Source organism: Chenopodium album, chromosome 9 (assembly GCF_948465745.1).
Source record: "Chenopodium album chromosome 9, dcCheAlbu1.1, whole genome shotgun sequence".
NCBI lineage: Eukaryota > Viridiplantae > Streptophyta > Magnoliopsida > Caryophyllales > Amaranthaceae > Chenopodium > Chenopodium album.
This window is the reverse complement of record NC_137842.1, coordinates 51,605,340-51,625,573: the sequence shown is the minus strand read 5'-3', so window position 1 is coordinate 51,625,573 and position 20,234 is coordinate 51,605,340. Positions and strand designations below refer to the sequence as shown.

The 20,234-nt window shown below is 38.2% G+C and overlaps 1 protein-coding gene across 1 annotated transcript; it reads right to left on the bottom strand.

Moving 5' to 3' along the window:
* Positions 1-17,484: 17,484 nt before the first annotated feature.
* On the bottom strand, positions 17,485-18,494 carry LOC145557704 (uncharacterized). The gene is made up of 2 exons (XM_081618878.1): positions 18,359-18,494; positions 17,485-18,224 (listed from the first exon to the last, which is right to left on the bottom strand). Exons 1-2 carry the CDS (start codon positions 18,492-18,494, stop codon positions 17,485-17,487), a joined length of 876 nt encoding a protein of 291 aa, XP_081475004.1.
* Positions 18,495-20,234: the final 1,740 nt, after the last annotated feature.

Genomic DNA, 20,234 nt, shown 5'->3' with positions numbered 1-20,234 from the left:
ACAGATGCAAAATAGCTTGAGATCCCCTGATCTCCCAACCAGGTTTTTAGCTGAGGCGTCTCAAACTGAGGACCATTATCAAACACCATAGACATGGGTACCCCATACCGGGTGATAATGTTCTTCCAAATAAAGGAAATTACGTCTGAGGTCTTGATGTTTTTAACCGCCTCAGCCTCCACCCACTTGGTGAAATAATCCACAGCCACCAAGATGTAGCGCTTTCCTCCTGGAGCAGGCGTGTAAGGACCTAGAATGTCCATGCCCCATTTTGCAAACGGGATTGGGTTGTGGATGGCCGTCAGATCAGTAGCCGGACGGTGAATGAGTTTGCCAAATTTTTGGCACTTGTCACATTTCTTTACCAACTCCTTGGCGTCTGCCTCAAGAGTAGGCCAAAAATAATGTCGTCTGGCTCTGACGGCTAGGGACCTGCCGCCTATGTGGGAGGCGCAGAATCCCGAATGCAGGTCTTCGAGAACTTCCTTCCCCTTTTCAGGGGTGACACACTTCAACAGGGGCTTAAGAAACCCCTCCTTGAAGAGTTCTCCATTTTTCAACTCGAAGCTTGCAGCTCGCTTCTTCAGGACGGCTGCCTCCTGTGGCGAATCAGGAAGTGTACCATCCGAAAGATAGGCCCAGATGCCATCTATCCAAGTAGAGCTTTGGTCTAGAATTCCAATGGGATCTTCATAGATGCTTATCTTTTCAAGAACTTCCCAAAAGACTGACCGAGGCGAATCATGGACGGCGGAAGACGCCAGTTTTGACAATGCATCCGCCTGGTTGTTTTCCGACCTAGGCACTTGATTCAGCCGGAATTCCTCAAGTGCCCCAGCCTCTTCTTTGACTGCCTGAAGATATTTGATCATAGCCGGATGAGTAGCCTCGTAGCTTCCCTCATACTGGCTAACAACCAATTGGGAATCAGAGTAGGCGTCAATTTTCATGGCCCCTGCCGCCTTACACATGCGAATGCCGGCTAGCAGGGCTTCATATTCCGCCTCATTGTTAGAGGCCTGAAATCTGAAGCGTAGTGCATACTTAAATCTGTCCCCTTCAGGAGACTCGTAGATTACGCCTCACCACAGCCGTTCTTTGTAGAGCTCCCGTCTACATACACTTTCCAAACCTGATCAAGATTATCAGGAGCCACCGGACGGGTCATTTCAACAATGAAGTCGGCAAACGCCTAACCTTTCACTGCCTTTCTTGGTTAGTAAGTGATTTCAAGACTTTGCATTTCAATAGCCCATTTCAACATTCTCCCGGATGAGTCCAAGGTAGACATTGGCCGCTTGAGTGGCTGGTCGGTGTAAATCACCACCGGATGTGCCAAAAAGTAAGGCTTTAGTTTTTTGAATGCCATATACAAAGCCAGGCCAAATTTTTCAACCATGGGGTATCGGAGTTCAGCATTTTTAAGAACATGGCTAATGAAGTAAACCGAGAGCTGCACACCGTCTCGCTCAGCAAGGAGAACGGCACTGAGGGCATGATCTGAGACGGCTAAATACATGTACAACGTCTCCCTAGGCAAAGGACTGACCAACCTAGGTAGAGAATGTAAATGCTCTTTCAACCGCTGGAATGCCGCCTCAGCATCATCCCCCCATTCAAATCTGGTCTTCTTCCTGATTGCTTGGAAGAAGTAGAGGCACTTGTCGCCTGACCGGCTGAGGAACCTCCCCAAGGCGGCCAGACAGCCGGTTAGTCTCTGCACTTCCTTGACAGAACGGGATGACTTCATGTCTATCACCGCCTGTATCTTTTCAGGGTTAGCCTCTATCCCCCTTTGATCAATCAGGAATCCGAGAAACTTCCCAGACTCAACACCAAAGACGCATTTCTTTGGATTTAATATGACCTTATGCCGCCTGAGGGTGGTGAATGTTTCTCGGAGATCAGCAATGTGATCCGTCTGAAGCTTGGATTTGACTATCATGTCATCAATGTACGCCTCCACATTCCTCCCAATTTGATTAATGAAGACCGTATTAATCATCCATTGGAAAGTGGCAGGCGCATTTTTCAAGCCAAACGGCATCACAGTATAACAGAATAACCCCTGATCAGTGACGAAGGCCGTCTTCTCTTGATCCTTTTTCCACAGTGGTATCTGATGGAAGCCGGAGTAGGCATCCATAACGCTCATCAAGGCGTGACCGGCTGTAGAATCGACCAGACTGACGATCTTTGGAACCGGGTAACTGTCCTTTGGACACGCCTTATCGAGGTCTGTGTAATCAACACACATGCGCCAGGTCCCATTCGGTTTCTTAACAAGGACCACATTGGCCACCCAGTCGAGAAAGTTGCAGGGCCGAATGAACCTGGCGTCTAGCAGCTTTTTGACTTCGGCAGCTGCCGCCTGACTTCTTTCCTCACCGTGGTTTCTTTTCTTTTGCCGGATGGGCTTCTTTTTGGGGTCCACGGCGAGTTTATGGACAGCAAGATCCGGGCTAACGCCTGGCATCTCTTCCACTTCAAAGGCAAAAATGTCTTTGAATTCCTTCAGCAGAAGGTGCAAGCTTGCACCCAAGGTAGCATGAGCAACCGTCCCCACCTTTACAGTACGTTCTGGACGGCTGTCATCCAGAACGAGATCAATGTTTTCACCATCCGGTTGGGGGCGGAGCTCATCTGACCGTTCACCGGTCAGTGATTGCTATTTTTTCTCTTTCTTCACCTCCACCAGCAAAGGTGCCTTTCTTTTCTTCCCGGCTGCTGGTGGGACAGGCGCTGGGTCGGCATCCTTGACATTGTCAAGGTCTATTGGTTCCTGGCCGCCTGGGGCTACAATGTCTCTGACGGCTGAGAGATAGCACTCTCGGGCCGTCTTCTGATCCCCATTCAGGGAACCAACAGTGCCGTCATCCCTCTCATACTTGATGAGCATGAGAGACGGGATGATTGCTGCCTTGGCTACGTTGAGGGTAGGCCGACCAAGGATAATGTTGTAGGCGGTCAACTCCTCAACGACCAAGAACCTGACGACAATATGTCGTCCTTGGCCCTTCTCTCCCAGCCGGATGGGTAAATCAATTCTTCCGGCTGGGTAGACCATCCCACCCCCAAAACCAACCAAGGGGTGAGTGACCGGATGACGTTGTATTTCAGCTTTTGCAAGCACCGGAGGCTGATGATGTCTGATGAGCTGCCGGTGTCAATAAGGATTCTTCCAACCAGTTGGTTGGCAACCTTACATTCAATGACAACCGGGTCATCATGCGGACAGCGGACGCTGCCCCTATCCTTCTCAGTGATCAAGACGTCTGGGAAGGAGGTGCTTGCAGACGTCTGCTCATCATCATCCTTGTCCATCTTTCGAAGATGGCTCTTGGTGCCCCGGATGGTAGGGCCACCACAGGAGAACCCGCCTGCTATTGTGTAGACCGGCTCCTTGTCGGTATCCGAGCTACTAGCAGCCTGGGGGGTAGTCTTGGAGGACTGACCCTTATTTTTCTTTTTTGCCCCGACTGGGGACTTAGAAATGTAAGACTTCAACAGCCCTTTGTCAACCAGACGGTCCAACGCCCGCTGAAGACTGAAGCAGTCGTTGGTATCATGGCCGACCTCCTCATGTAACTGACAGAATTTATTTTTGTTCCGTGACTGGACAGAACTCTTCATAGGATTCGGCTTTTCAATGGACAGCCGGTCCTTTACCTCCATGAGGATGGAGTTGCAGTCTTTATTAAACTCGTACTTGGGGATGTACGGTTTAAACTCTTTCTTTTTCTTCTGGGACGGCTGGTCAGAATCATTAACTGCCCAGATTTCTTTTCTTTTCTTGCTCTCTTCTTTCTTTTTGGCCGGCTGAGCAGACCGGCTGTCTTTCTGTTTGTCGGACTTCTTGGAGTCCGACTGGTTACCAGGCGAGCAGAGGTCGGTAGCTTGAATGTAGCTTTCCGCCTCCCTCAGGGCCGCCTGTAGGGTGAAAGCCCCTTTTCTGACTAGGTCGAACTTAAAGGTCGACCCGTCTCTCAGACCCCTGAAAAAGTTTGTAAAAGCTACCTCATCAGATAGTCCCTGAATCTGAATTCTAATCAGATTGAACCGCCTGACATATGAGCGCAGCCCTTCTCTCTCTCCCTGCTTAACAGTGCTCAAATCAAGGCTTGTTTTCTTAGCAGGGATGTTCATTGAGAAGTTGGAAGCAAACAGGAAGGCGAGCTTCCTGAAACTATCGATGGACCCGGCTGGCAGATTACCAAACCATTATTGGGCAATGCCCTTCAATGTAGCCAGGAAGCACCGACACCAAGTGGCATCATCCAACCCCTGCAGATACATGAGGTTGGTGTAAGCCATGAGGTGGTCTTTCGGATTGGTGGTACCATCATAGGTACCAACCAATACATTCTTAACCTTGGCCGGCTGGGCCGCCTCGGTTATCTCCCGGGTGAACGCAGAAGGCTGTTCACCCAGGCGCAGCAGACGAAGCTCCCAGTCCAATGGCTGGACATTTGGATATGTCAGCTGACCTCCAAAGAGAGCCGGCTGCATGAAGTGAAGAGGATACTGGCCGTAAACCTGAGTAGGCACATACGGTACAGCTCCAATCATGTGGGGGCCAGAATGGACGGTATTACCGCCTGTCTGGCTCTCATGCAAGGAGGGTGCACTCCCTGCAGAAATGTTGTTGAAGCTGTCTGGAAAGTTCGACGTTGAAGCCGACTCAAACAGCGATTGGTTTCTCTTCCGGTTGATGATCTCCCGGGCATCAAGAGTTGATTTTTTGCTTCCCACCGGCTGCTGAGTCCGGCGGGTGTTGTAGTTGTTCCTCTTAGGAAGGAGAATTTTTTACCAATCAATGGTCCCGGCTGCCTTCTCCTTTGGATGAGGAGTGGGCTGCAGGTCTCTGACTGACTTCCCCTTCTCTAGAGGAGTCTTCTTCGCCGACTGACCTTTACTTGGGCCACCCCGGCTTTGGGTGATCAGCTCTTTAATTTCACCCTTGAAACTCGTCATGAATCTCATGAGTTCGTCTCGGGTGACAGGGGCTGATCCTGCGGCCGTTTGGGTTTCCCCTTCCGGCTTCCCAGAGGGTCAGCTTGTACCCGCCTGAGAGGCACCCCGCTCCAGAGTGTCTCTGGGCCGGATGCGCTTGATTCTGAGAGAGCCGTCTTCGGCTGTAAAGGTTTCGACTTGAGGATCTTCATCCTCATGGTCTGTAAAGACTTCTGGGTCTTCACCCAGACGGTTAGGGGGTGGTACAGACTCTTGAACCATCTTCGAGGTACTCTCCCCACAGACGGCGCCAAATGTTTTGGGTGTTTTTGTCCCTCGGGAGAGTTACAACACGAAGTCTGATCCGGCTGAGCTGTACCTGCAAAATAACGAAGACTCCGGGTGGTTGGAGCTCCGCCTCCGACGGTCAAGTTAGTAACTTGAAAAGGAATAAAGAGGACGGAAATTTAGGTGGGTATCTGCTCGGATTCCAAGCTCAGGTGTTTCTCTAATGTGAGAGAACGCAAGTGTAATAAATGGTAAAACGTGCCCTCAAAAAGAGGGACATCTCCCTATTTATAGGGTATTTGGGATTTGTGCCCCTGATTAGGTCACTGAACCCTAATCATTGGTGGGTTGCGCCGTTTTGCGGCTTTCTCGGGATTTGGGCCTGAACGCCGCCTTTTTCCCTTAATTTCTGGAGTGACACGTGTCAAGCAGGGATTGGTCCACTTTAGGCCATCTTGAGGCTGACACGTGTCATCCTCTGATTGGACCACGTGGCGGGGTAAAATTACCCTAAACAGTAGTATCTATAGGATTCGAAATTCAATTTCCTCTAAGAGATTTGAAGCCAACGGTGGGCGGCTTCCCAAAATTCAAAATTTCAACTTGTTTTGGGGTTTGCGGTTCCTTGTAGGTGTTCCTAACGTCTACGTATAAAAACCCCTAAATTTTCTCTCTCCTCAAAAATCCCTTTTCGTTTTCTCTCTCTAAAATCTTTGTTCAGTCCTCTCTATTTGTTCTACCAGATCGTTGATCCTCTGACCTCTCCCCCCGATGCAAGGTAATTTGCAAAACTGTTACAACGTAGTTTTCTTTGTGAACTACTTGAATTGTAGACTAGTTGGTAAGATGTAACCGATTATGTTGCTAATGTGAAATCTTGTTATAATAATTACGGTTTAGTTTGTTGTAGAGTATTGAAATTTTGTCTTCATAACTGTAGACGGTGGATTTTGTGGGGATTGTTTAAGTGATTAAACTGGATTATTTTGTGTAATCTGAGGTCTTAAAATGAATTCTTCATACAAACTAATTACAATGGATTAAAATGTTTTTTTCATAGATAGCTGTGCTGGGGATTTTTTTTAAGTGATCAAACTTGACTATTTTGTGTAATCCGAGGTCTTAAGTGATTTTGTTGTATTTTGTCTATCAAATGAATTTTTGTACTTACTATGAAACCCTTGAAGTCATCGAAGTTGCTCCTTGGTTTTCTTGGAACGACGAGTGACCATAACTAGTATGCGTAGGTATTCTTTTCCCATCTAAAGTCTAATAATCTTACATGGTTTGTATGGCAACGCACAGGATTGGGATGCAACCACACTCCTCTTCAATGTTCATAGAGTAAATGGTTCCATGTTTCATGTCCTGTCTGTGTCCATGTAGTTTCTTTTCTTGAAATATAAGGTACATATTTGACTCACCATGTGCTACAGTTGTCAATTATGCTCGCTACATAAATATGGACATGCTACTCACTCGCTCCTTGCATTGTTACATCTTTCAGAACATATGTTAAATGCTTGCCCCTTTATTGTTTACGTAGTAAACGGGTGGTGTAGACAAAGTAGTAATCCATGAACTGCCAAGCCTACAGTGGGGATCTAAAATGTACATCAACTCTAGCATATATTCTCTGGCTGTTAAAACTTAAAAGTATCCTGCATTGTTAATCTTATCCTACTTGTACGCCTTAGTCCCATTAGTGGGGTCGGCTACATGAGCCAACATGATCGAGGACTTTTTGTGGCTCAATCATTGTGGCTCATGTCAAGCGACGTGACAAAGTTTTACCTGCATCGTTAATTTTGTAACTTAATTAGCTCAAGGATACATGTTACACTACAATGTTTGTTGCAAGAATCATTTTAGTGACGAAATACATGTAAATTAAGAGGAGGTGAAGATTAAAATTGATGATCCATTATGTGGTGTAAGTGAAAAAAAATCCCTTTAGAAATGCTACGCACGCCAGAACACATTCCAGATGAACTGTGCCATAATACGTACTCCAGCTATTACAAATGGTAGTTTGGACATAATTATTGCTTTATAAGTAACCATGCATCGTCCTGTCTACTTGCTGCATTTAATTTACTGGGGTATATGTTTAGTTGTTCACCTGTAATTTCACTACATAAAGATGGCAGTCACATGCTTCACACCTCTGTTTTTGGGGATTCTATACATACATACAAGAGTTTACCATGAACTCTTCACTGACATATTCACTTAACTTAATTGATTAAACATCATTATAATCCTGTTTCAATTCCCTGTAGCTCTTTCTTGTGTGATTATCTGCTTGTATGTAGATTTATTGTGATTGCTGGTTTTTTTATGTTCCTCTAAGGGGTGGGGTTGTTTTTCTGGTTGGTGGACAAACCACCTACTTTGATAATTGTGATCTTCGGAAGTAATATATAGTAAGGTAACTACCACGTAGTATTATAGATAGATCCTACATAATGTTTATTTGGAAAATACCTTGTACGAAGTTGGACATGTCCAAATAATTTAAAGTATTTTAACTATACCCTAAATTGTAGGGTGTTGGTATTGTCCTAGTCCGGATGTGGAAGTTTCTGTTAACTATATGCCTCGCTCCAACTGAGGAATTGTTACTGTTCATCATCTCCCTCAGGTCATTCGACCACCATTAATGAAATTTCTAAAATTGCACATAAAACGCCATAAGTATTGTAATTCACTATTCGAAAAAGACTAATTTGATTGAACAACATATGAAATCGTGATGTAAATGTCTGTTTGTCGAGATTTATCACACCCAAAACACAAGGAATACGATGAACTCCATCGAAGTCCATACAAGGGTTATCCGTTTCCAGAAATTGATTCGCAGTGATTTAAAGAGGTTTTCGCCTATGCCGGACGCCGAAGATGACCGGGAGAAAAGAGAGAGAAAGGGATTAGATAAACCCTAAGAGAGAGAGTAATTAACATCAATAATCTTAAAATCTAATTAATTTTTTTTTAAGTTTCTAATTATTTCATTTTCTGGTATATTAAAATAAGAAAATCTAATTTGAAATTGATTTCAGTATTTTTGAAAATTACATAAATGAATTTTTAGAAAATAAAAAATAAAGAAGGGTTTTTTTTTTGTGGCCATGAGGGTGACACCTCATTGGGCCCACTTTGGCCTTATAGTGATCATATTTTCTTTGATCACCATAGAATCATCCGGAAGTTATAATGCATTAGAATTATGTACAACTAATTTTACATAACATACTTTTTCACTATTTTAGTAGTATTATTGATAGGTGTTCAATACTAGTGGAAGCATGAAAAGTACTATTGAAAATGTTCAGTAGTACTTTTTTTACCTCTTATTAGTACTTTTAATTTGTTACTTCTTCTGTTTTTTTTTTTAGTTGACACCTTTCTATTATCACGTTTGCCAATGCATGTTTTTAACGATTAATATCTCAAATTATCAACATTATCCCCACATGAATATGTTTTATCGTATCTATAAACCACAAAAGCGAGTCAAGCATGTTGTGTGAATAGTGTACAAGTCAAACGGTGTCAACTAAAAAAAACGGAGGAAGCATTATTTACAAAATTACCACTATATGTATTTGATTGTGTAAAACTGTTATGCGTTTGAATTCCCTCGTGATGAGGAAGATGGGAGCCACAAAAGACAACAAACCCCTCTGTGTTTTAATAAGTGTTACACGTACCAAATCCGGTCGTGTTTTAATAAGTGTTACGCTTTCTTTTTTGGAGAAAAGTTACAATAAAAATATTATGCATTTCTCCTCTCTAGGTCCCTAACCAACCTTACTACTATTTTTTTTTATTATATACTTCGTATTTTCTTTCACATTAATTATTTTTCAATAAACTATTAACCCCACTATATTAGTTTTACAATTTTTTAATACTCTAAATACCCCACTTACCTTTTATTTTATTAAAGTCAATTAAATTGTCTAAAATTATGTGTCGGTCAAACTGTAACACTTATTAAAACTAGTTGAGCCATCGCGCGCACCGCCCAATAAACACGGAGTGAGTGAATTTAATGTTAGCGTTAAATTTACAGACCATATTTATCCAACTTATGTGTTGTATGAAATGGGCGATGAAATATTATTAGATTTTGTGTAAAAAACGGGTGTAGATGTAAGTATTCAATGGCAAGGTTATAAATTTAGTATGTATCGTGTGTTGGTGCAAAAATATTATTTTTTAAATTCTGTTCTATTTTGTAAAGCGAAATACTATAATAGTAAAATTGGAAAAAAAAAATGTTACGGTTCACGACAAATTGTTGTCTAAAAATAGGAAAAAGCCTAATAAACACGAAGTGGGTGAATTTAATGTTAGCGTTAAATTTATGGACCATATTTATCCAACTTATGTGTTGTATGTAATGCGCGGTGAAATATTATTAGATTTTGTGTAAAAATCGGGTGTAGATGTAAGTATTCAATGGCAAGATATCGAGTTATTGTTGAGCATTATAAATTTAGCATGTATCATGTGTTGGTGCAAAAATATTATTTTTAAAAATTCTGTCCTATTTTGTAAAGCGAAATACTATAATAGTAAAACTGAGAAAAAATGTTACGGTTCGCGACAAACTGTTAATTGGAAAAACAGATAGTATACGTGTGCGTGGACATTGTGTGTATAAGGAGATTTACGAAAAGCCACTTTATATTTTTGCAATAATAAAAAACGTAAGTACAATGACAGAATATGTAAAGATATGGGATGGCAGTATCTAGGAAGTCATAAAGTCCTAGCTCTTTATTCTTTTAAGAATCTGTCATGATTGCTTTGCTTGTCTTTGATTGCTCAATTTCTCTCCTTATATTGCGTGGTGTGTAGAGTCTTCTGTTGATGTGCTTTGTCTTTCTTTTTCATTTCTTCTGTTTCTTTTTTTTCCTTTTAAAAAGTCCATCCATTTTCTTGTTTCTATTTTCTTAATTTCTATAATCCATAGCAATGGCAAGCACCGATAGCACTGCAACATCTGGGAAAGTATTCTCACCGCCAATTTGGAGGCCAAATGGGAAATCCAAAGAACAAAATGTTGCAAGCTTTCGTTTGTATTCTATTGAATTGATGAAGAAGATGGACAGCCATGTGAAATTGCTGGAACAAGAAATTTCGAAAGTAGAGAGCAAAAAAGAAAAAGGAGAAACAAGTACTAAAAGAAAACGGGAAGTTCAAAGGAATGACTGTGGAGAATGGCACGTTATCATTGTTGACTCAGACAATTATGAACCTGAGGCTAAACGCCAGGAGGGTGGTGGTGTAGAAGAAGAAGAGGAGGAAAGTGAAGAGAAGATGAGAGCGGAAAGACGAAGAGACTGATGGAAATTGTGAAAGCGATGTGAATTCCGAGTCAGAAACTGAGTCTGAAAAAGAGGTTGTTGTCTATTTAGATGAGGAATTAGAATCAAGTGGTGAGAGCTATGATGATGATGATGATGATGACACCAGGTCGGATTCTGCTCTTGGGAACCAGCACGAAGAGACAAGTGAAGACTCTTCTATGTTTCGGATGAAGGTTTCTGACTGGTTGCATGTTATGTGCTACTGAAGTGTTTTTTTAAGGGCTTAATTGCAGCACTGGTAGGATATAAGTTGAAGGCCTGTTAGGTTTTTTTGGGGTTTTTAGCTTTTGGTAGGAAATTATGTTGGTGTATGTTGATGATGTTTACTCTTATGGTGCTTTTTTGAAATGCTAAATGTAGCCATGTAGGCAACTACTTAGGTAATGGGTAAATTATACTCGGTGTAATTAGTGAAGAAGGATAGTTGGTTGTAATTATTGCAGAATAAAATTGAGTTGTTTTTATAATGAAAAAAGTGGTGGAATTTGATTATAGAATATGTGTTTGGCATGGCATATATTTGCTGCATTATACTATTATTAATCCTGTTTTACATATAATATATCAAAGGATAATGAGTTCATATGTATGAATTTATGTAATAGTACAATAGGACTGCAGACTAATTCAGGAGATACATGCTAAGTAAATGAAAATAAAGCAAACACTTAAAGTACTCAACCATAATCTATATATATATATATATATATATATATATATCACAAAAGAGCTTCTTAATAATTAGATGATTGTCAGCTACAATATTACATCTTTTTTAATACCTTAGACAGGCGATGTTTGATTGGTTACAAAATATGTTGTGTACCATGAGAGCAAAAGCTAGATAGAGTAATTACAGTCTGTGTCAAGCTTGACACATTTTTAAGCAGTGTTACACAGGAACAAATGCTAAGTAGATGAAAGTAAACTAATTGCATAGTACTAAACCATATTAATATATTAGAGTAGCTTCATATCATAAGTAGAAAGTTATTAATTACAATAACAGGAACATAATGCTAAGTTCCTTTGATATTCTAAATACATGGTGCTTGTGAAATTTAAGTCAAGCAATTAGACAACAAAAGCTTACTTTAGGAAGTAGTGTTATATAGGAACAAGTATTCTAGGAGACCTGTTCCTACATAAAACCATAATGCCTGATTGGTTTTGTAGCTAGGTCTTACTAATCAGTCAACAAAAGCTAGGTTGATTACATATTGGTGTTGTCTAGAAACAGATATTTCTGTAAAATTTGATCCTTTCCAAGACCACAACCATGAAAAGCGTTAACCATAATCGATAGAGTTTCTATACATGTGGTGTTATTTTAAGACAAGTAATCTGCCGATACTTGTTTTTTATAACAACAACATGATGAAAAATACTTGCTTGTAATGCGTAGTTCTAATTAGTATATACATAGCAAAAGATTTAGTAGATGAATTTGTTACCCAACTGATCTGTCACGATCTATTTCTCATTCAAAAGTCCTCTAAGTCATCGTCAGGAAACATGAGTGCTCGACGCTTGATGTCTTTCTCTTCCTTGATAGGCCTGGTTGTTTCAGGGAAATAAATTGTTGTGTCATAGTCAGTGCTCTTTCCTTTCATTGCTGCTTTAATGTCTTGGGTTTTCTCCTTGTCCTTGATGAGTTGTGCATTCTTAATTGTTGAAGGTGTTGCATGATCAATAAAATCCTTTGCTGGTGTAGTGGAATTGAAGCTTGTTTCAGAATCAGGCTTCTTTCTTTTCTTTCCAAGATCTTCTATGCTGGATTGAGCTACTTTTTCTGCTGCAGCCATTGCTTCTGCAGCTAAGCAGGCATCTTCCTCTTCTTGGCTGAAGATTGTGAGATCATATGCAGCAATTTTTTCCTTCTTAATGGTCTTGCTGAGAGTCTCTTTGTTTTGGGTTGCATATTCAGAGTGTTGTTTAGAGTTAGCATCTTCAACATCAGCTGTTGTGTCAACATTCTTAGCCCTAGATCCTGTATCAGTATTTGTGGAGATGTTTCCTGCAGCATTAAGTGTGATTATGTCTTCCATTTCTACACCCTTTAGACCCCACTGTAGAACATTGTTCTGTTCTAAATCAGTTGTAGGTCCAATCTTAATCAAAAAGCATGTGCTTGATGGTGTATCAGCTATCTGATGAAACCTTGTTGTATCATCCTGAGACATAGATATATTCTGAGTTAAGATTGGTTGTAACTCTTAAAACATTTAAGGAGAACTCAGGACTGTTTAGCTTGTAATATGGGTTGTGAAGCATTTACCGTTGCCTTCATGTGATAAATCACTTCTGCTGATAGTCCAAAAAGTGGGTTGCAGTTTTCAGTAAATGTTGTAGTTGCAGCGCTCCAGTACCATCTAAAAAAGTTAATGTGATAGTTGCCCTGCATTATTGAAGGAATTAGTATAAGCTTTTAGCAGCTATTATATTTTATTATTTGTATTGGCTAATGTAAATAGGGAATGACATTTACCGATGAGTGGCAAATATTTCCTTTTTATCACAGGCTATGCAACTATAAACTGTTCCAAGAGGGAGCTGTGTTCGCTTTCCATAGTAGGAACAGCCTATATATGCTCTAAGCCTGTCATATTGAATATCATATGCTACAACTCTAAACCAATACACTTCTTGTGGAAGTGTTGTTGTTGTCTACATTTGACAGTAAAGACTGATGTTAGAACTACTATATTACTATTGATTATGAGCATAGAGCAGTCTAAAACATTTAAGCATATATGGAGTTGAATATAATTATACATTTTTGGTTTTGATGCTGCCTATTGTTGATAAAGTTCTTTCTGCAGGTGGATTCCATGAAGCGTTTACTCTATTCTGATGATCAGTTAGAGCACATCGATGCTTTCTTGCCCTATAAATAGCAATTGTAGTTTGCATTAGTTGAAGAGTGTACACAACATGCATAGTCTATTTATTTTAAAAGCGAATGTTAATCAACATACCATTCAGTTAATGCGGCTGCATTTTCACCTTCAGGATGTTGGATTATAACAGTAGACATGGTTGATTCTAGTTGAAAACATAGCATTAGGAGATATCTATTGTGTGACTGATACACAATGGAATAAACTAATTAAAGCATATAATTATTGGGCTAATTTCTGAGTTACCTTTGCGAGTGATAGGACGCAGAGCTGTGACGCCAACTACTTTAAAATTGTCAGTATCAGAAACAAGAGCTTCACATTATCTTCCTGATAGATCATTACAAGTACATACCTTCATTAATTGATCAGTGCTGAAAGTAAAGCATATATATATATATATATATATATATATATATATATATATATATATATATATATATATATATATATATATATATATATATATATATATATATATATATATATATATATATATATATATATATATATATATCAGAATAAAATGACCATAAGTATTGTACTGCTATAATGAAATTCTATTTACTGAAAGTAGAAAGGAAATCACCTATGGTCTATCACAATTAGGTCGCGCACAAAGGTTTCTTTATTGAGACTTGTCACAATTTTTCTTGGTTCCTTTACAACATATAGCACAATAACAAGGATATCTAAAACAGAAGAGAAAGTAAGCTTAAATTATCTAATGGGATAGGCTGAAAATGTTGCATATTTAAAGCAAGATAGTAGGATACTTAAATTACCATGTCGAGAATCATCATAGGAAACTTTTGGAATAGAGGCAAGAGATTGGTATCTAGGAAATACTTGCTCTCCTTCTAGATCCAAACACTGGATGAGGGTTCTGCTGCCTACAGTCATCTGAAATGGAAGATCTGTTTCTCTAGTCATGTACTGTAGATCTAATGGCCTTATTAAGGCATTAGAAATTTCATAGTTTCCTCTAAATAAGATGACGTCTTTATATGCATCAATCTGATCACCAAATAATGTCATCTTCATGCGATTTTTCTGTAACAGAAAGGAAAACCATATTCTAAGATATAATTATATATGATGATGTATTACTAAACTTAATGTGTATTTGTAAATGACATGTACATATTATACCTTGTCATCTTGTAAGATTATATACTGATACAATATTTTCTTTTCAAATTCTTGCTTTCTACCTTTTTCTACAATATTGACTTTAACTTTGTATGATTTACTCGATGTGTCGAGTTCATCAAGAAACTTTCGGTGTGGTGCTATAACAAATTTCTGCATACAATTTAACCAGAAAGGTAAATTTGTTTTGGTTTCATACAAAGTTCTATGATGATTAGTAAATTCTATTTTTTTTTAATTTATTAGTCTTTTTAAAATGGCAATCATAGAGAAAATGGATACATTTATGATTGCTACAGATACTGCTGATATAGAGCTGCATGTTTCTAATGTGCACTAAAAATACAGATTCTTCATAGTTTTAATTTTAAAAGGAAAAAACTCAAAATTATAATTCTTGTTAGGCAGATTAATGAATCTATATGTTTTTATAATAAGTCTATATTATAAGATGATTAAGTGTAGAAATGCCTCTGACATATGGAACTATCATATGTAAAAGCTAAGATATATCGCTTTTATAGGTTCACACTTATATAATCATAAATGAAATGAATGCAGGCAGTTTAGTATAGTGCTAGAATATCTATTTTTGTAGCTTTATCTATAATATAGAATCAAACATGGTTAAGGTCTAACCATTATCATATAGTTTTATCTTATTTATCTCTAAAGTGTTTTGTTATCTACAGAACTATCCCTACTAAGCTTACAAAAGTAATCTAATAACTTAGGTATGTAACGAAAAATGCTAATTAATTTTACAATTTTATAATTTCTACTAAAATCAGCATTAATCTAAATTAATTGATATAGTGGTTTCTAGTTTAATTTATGGATGTACTAAAAGTGCTTGCTCTTTTATACTGTGTTAATAAATGCATTTGTATGTTGTTCTTCTCGTATAAATTACCAAGTAAGGCAAAGCATAAGCAAACATTTCAAAATGTCTATGCATATATAATTCTGCAGTTCTGAATGCATTCAAACAAATAATGACTTTTTCTTACATTGCAGTTAACACTTTTTAAAGAATATATATGCTACTATACATGCCATCTATAAATGGAATGTTCAGCTAGTAATAATTCGAATCAAATCAACTGAAATTCTAGAATAAATGAAGTGAAATAGCGTTTAGACTGATCATACCTGCCCAAGAGCAAAGGTTTTAATGCTTATAGAATAGAATATAGCTGCTTCCTTGTACACTTTTCTTTGTTTTTTTTTTCTATGGTTTACTGCAGAAATATTGAATGTTATGATAAATAAAAAGACCTAAGGTTTCTTGTGTTTTTATAGTACAACTCTTTTTTTAAAAAAAAATAAGGAAATCAAAGGAAAAAGCAAGAATTCAATGCTACTGTTTTGTGTAATAGTGGTCTGTTGTATTTTCTTCCATAAAATCAGCAAGCCTTACTCCTAAAAAAGCTATTTGTATATTTTATAGATATAGGATGTACCTTAATGATATTTTAATATGAAGTTCCATATCTATATTGATATCTGTAAGCTGAAATTGCATCCTTTACCATTTTTTTTTTTTTGGTGCATGTCTACAGTAAGCTTTTTAAAATAGAAACAGCAGGATGAATTTATAAAAGAATTAAATATACTTGTAAGAGATGTAGTTCATATGTAAGTACACAACTAATTTTTTGTATATGTGTATTTTTTTGTTTTTTTTTTTTTTTTTGTTTTTTTTTTTTTTTTTTTTTTTGTTCTTTTTAAAGCTAAGCTTTTTTCTTTGCATTCTTTTTTTTTGGGGGGGGGGGGGTTTCATTACTAATCTCTTTTTTGTCATGAATTGAGAATATTCTGAGTATGTAGTTAGTAAAGAGTGCCTTCTATACAGTGTTTCTGCTTTTGGTTAGAAACCTTTGCAAAGCCTTTACTATCCTACTTAGTTTTATAATTGATGGTGCCTGGCTTTTTTTTTTTTCTCAAAATCTTTCTCTGTATTGTAGTGTTTAAAATATAAATTTCTGCAAAGCTTATTAACCTGTCACATGTGAAAGACTATTAGGATACACTAATAATGAAATAGCTTTTTCGGTTGAATACTCTCGAATGGCATATGATTGGTTCTATAAAATACAAATACAGACATCTAAATAAATAATAAACACTTCAAAAATAGTATTTGATTGTTACAACTCTTTAAAACCAACTGATGATAAAGTCTTGAATGTTCTACTGAATCACACATATATGGTTAACTAGACCAGCAAAATAGTTGTTTTCTTGCAGCCATATGATTAGCAAGATATTCTTGAAGTACTGCAAAGGTGAGAAAAAATTATCAATTTCATAAAGTTTCTTTTAACTTCAAAATAATGTATCTAAAAGTATGGCATATAGATAAATAGCACACAATGATTTGAAAGGTAACCAGTATGTTAACTGATAAATTCTATCATGCTCAAAAAATAGAATCTTTGTTGCAAAATAGCATAGCCTGCAACAGCAAAGTGAAATAAAGCAGATTAGCAAAATCACTAAATCCATCTTTAAAAAAACAAAGCAAAGAAATAGAGAGGCATCACTCACTAATGCAGCTAGATGATGCCAGCCAAACGAAGAACATCATAGGATACTACATTTCTGACATGAGCCAAACTTGGTTTATCAGCATTGATATCAGTTATAACAGTGACATTAGCTACCTGTCGATCCCGAGATAGCGCAACATACAACTGTCCATGTGAAAAGCATGATCGTGGCAGATAAACAACAACCTTGTTAAGTGTTTGCCCCTGAGCCTTGTTGATGGTCATTGCAAAGCAAAGCTTTAAGGAAAATTGTTTCCTCTAAAATTGAAAAGGATAAGCCGAGGATTCTGATGGTCTTAAATTAATTCTCGGTATTAACACATGCTCTCCTTTATGGTGGCCCACAGCAATAATGCATTCAATGAGATTTGGAAAAAATTTCTTACATATCAGGCGGGTTCCATTGCAAAGACCAGATGATGGCATAATGTTACGAAGCAGAATAACAGGGTTGTTGGGTTTCAATCTGAGCTCATGAGGACTCATGCCGCCAGGACAAAGCTTATTTAAAAATTTAATGGTGTAAATGGAACAGTAATCATTGATCATTGAATCATAACTCTTGTAGACTACTGCTTCCCCAGGAAACTTGTCTATCAATATATCATTTATAGCATCAGCATCGTCATTGACTAGTGTTAATATAGCTCTAGTAATAAAGATATATGCACTAAACAGAGGTACATCCATCTCTGGAAAAGCAACCGAAGTCAAATGCAGATCCTGAGGTGTGGCATCATAGTAAGGTTGTATAATTCTTGCTGGCAGCTGAACAAACGCGTTTTCAGCATCCTGCAGCTCCCCATTTCCAAGTGCTAGCAAAAAGGCTGCATATGTTGGGTCATGCCTAGCTCGAATATTTTCTGTTAGCCTAAATTTCACTAATAGTGGCCATAGAGCAGAGATAACCAAGCTAGCAGCAACTGCTTCAGTTTGTGTTTTTTTGGGAACAACGGGAAGAACCTGTCTAAAATCCCCTCCAAATACAACAACTTTACCTCCAAACAATAAGTGTGGATTACATATATCTCTGAGCAACTCATCAAGCGACTCAATATTTTCTTTTTTTTTGCCATCGAAGCCTCGTCCCAAATGATAAGTGTTGTTTCTCTTAGTAGTGCAGCTAGGCTACCTTGCTTGGGCACATTACAGGCACGTGACTTAAGAGGATCAAGTGGAATTTTAAATCGTGAATGTGCAGTTCTTTCAGAAGGAATATTAGCTGCTGCTATACCCGATGTTGCTGTTGGCACAACAATCTTATCCATGAGTCTTACATCTTCATATAAAAAAAGCATTGTATAAAAAGGTCTTGCCTGTTCCACCAGGACCATCTAGGAAGAAAGCTTCAGGCACTTGCTTTCTAACATGATCCAATATCACATCAAATGCCTCTCTTTGATCCTGAATCAACTGATTCTTGCATTGTAAACACTGTTCTAATATTAGAGCATTCAATGCATCCTCTATGTCTTTTTTATGTGCATTTGATCATCATCAATTTCAACTAAATGGTCTAATCCATATGCAACAAGAGAACTCCCCATTGATTCTAAAAACCACTCCACTGGTTTAACCGTAAGATGCCTAACTTTTTGTGCATTAGAAGGATACCTATGCCTAAAATCTTCTAACATAAAGCTATAATATTTCATTTAGAGAGAACCAGGATCACTAGGTTGACAGAATATAAGCACAGTTGCAAATAGCTTGTGAACTGCAAGTGGCATTTGAATTGCACAACCCTCTTTTAAACATAAATCGACTGAATCATCTTCTTCTAATAACTTTAATTTAAGTGCAGCTTGATGAAAGGTATCATATACGTGACCATTAATTGTACGCAGATCTTCAAAAGACTTTGGACTCCTAACATTATGCAGCAGTAATCTAAGAAAATATCTTTCTCCTTCCGAGGGTTCAACAAATTCCAATCTACCAATGACTATCTTCTTATTCTGTCTCTTATACCAATGCTTGTCAGATGCATCCCAACGATAGTGCTCTGAGAACTCATTGTACAATAATCCTGTTCCAGAGGGTAACCTAGCATTCATCCGAAAAAACTCTGTGAGACAAGTTCTAGAACGCTTATCATCTGAAATCACTTATGTCAACTGTTCATAAGGCCTAAGTTGAACTATCTGAGAATTGGGTAAATATACAGGAAGAGGCAAATCTGGGGGATACATTTCATACATATCAAAACCAAAAAGGCGGCAGGCAGCTTCACAGGGAGAAACCCATCTACCTGATTGATATTGTTCTATTTTATCCTAGACAGGCACAGCATCTTGAGACTGAACAATGTTGAAAGATATTCTGTCATGACCTTTATACACGTACTTATATAAATACTTGACAGCCTCTATAGTAAAATAAACTTCGACATTTAAGTGACAGTCAAAATACGATGAAAGATATGGATTATATGGAATTACCCATTTATTATCCATGACTGTTTTTCGAACTGTAACAGTCTCTCCTGTGTCTCTTCTTCAATACAGTGGATATCCATCACCGCTATTTCTTGTTTCATCAAAAAACTGCTTTAGATACCCATACTTACAACGGCCACGACTTTCTTTGTGCTTCATGCAAGGACATTCTGGATCCAAATGACCACATGGACCATGCATCATGTGCTTGAGTATAAATTTCCTAAGATAGCTATTCTCAACAGACGGTATTTCAGCACATACAAATCTATCAAAATTAGAAGGGCATTTGATTTTGCAATCTTGCTTTAAAATGACTAAAAAATTAGCATGAGGTAAACCTCTTTTCTGGAATTCAATGACATAGATCATTGCTGCAACCTCTCCAAACACCTTTTTCTTTTTTATCAAATGCTTTAAAGCAAGAACTTTTGCTCTAAAGATCCTTGCAACAATATTTGGCCTATCTTGTGATTTTTCTCCAACAGCAAGTTTTTGCTTAATTTCAAGCCAATTAGCATTGCAAGTCATTGTAATGAAAAGATCAGGCTTACCAAACCGTTGAACTAA

Coding starts and splice junctions, on each gene's coding strand:
- LOC145557704 (XM_081618878.1), bottom strand. CDS start 18,494: ATGGATAAGATTGTTGTGCCAACAGCAACATCGGGTATAGCAGCAGCT. Junction 18,225..18,358: donor CTGTAATGTGCCCAAGCAAG/GTAGCCTAGCTG, acceptor TATTGTTTGGAG/GTAAAGTTGTTGTATTTGGA.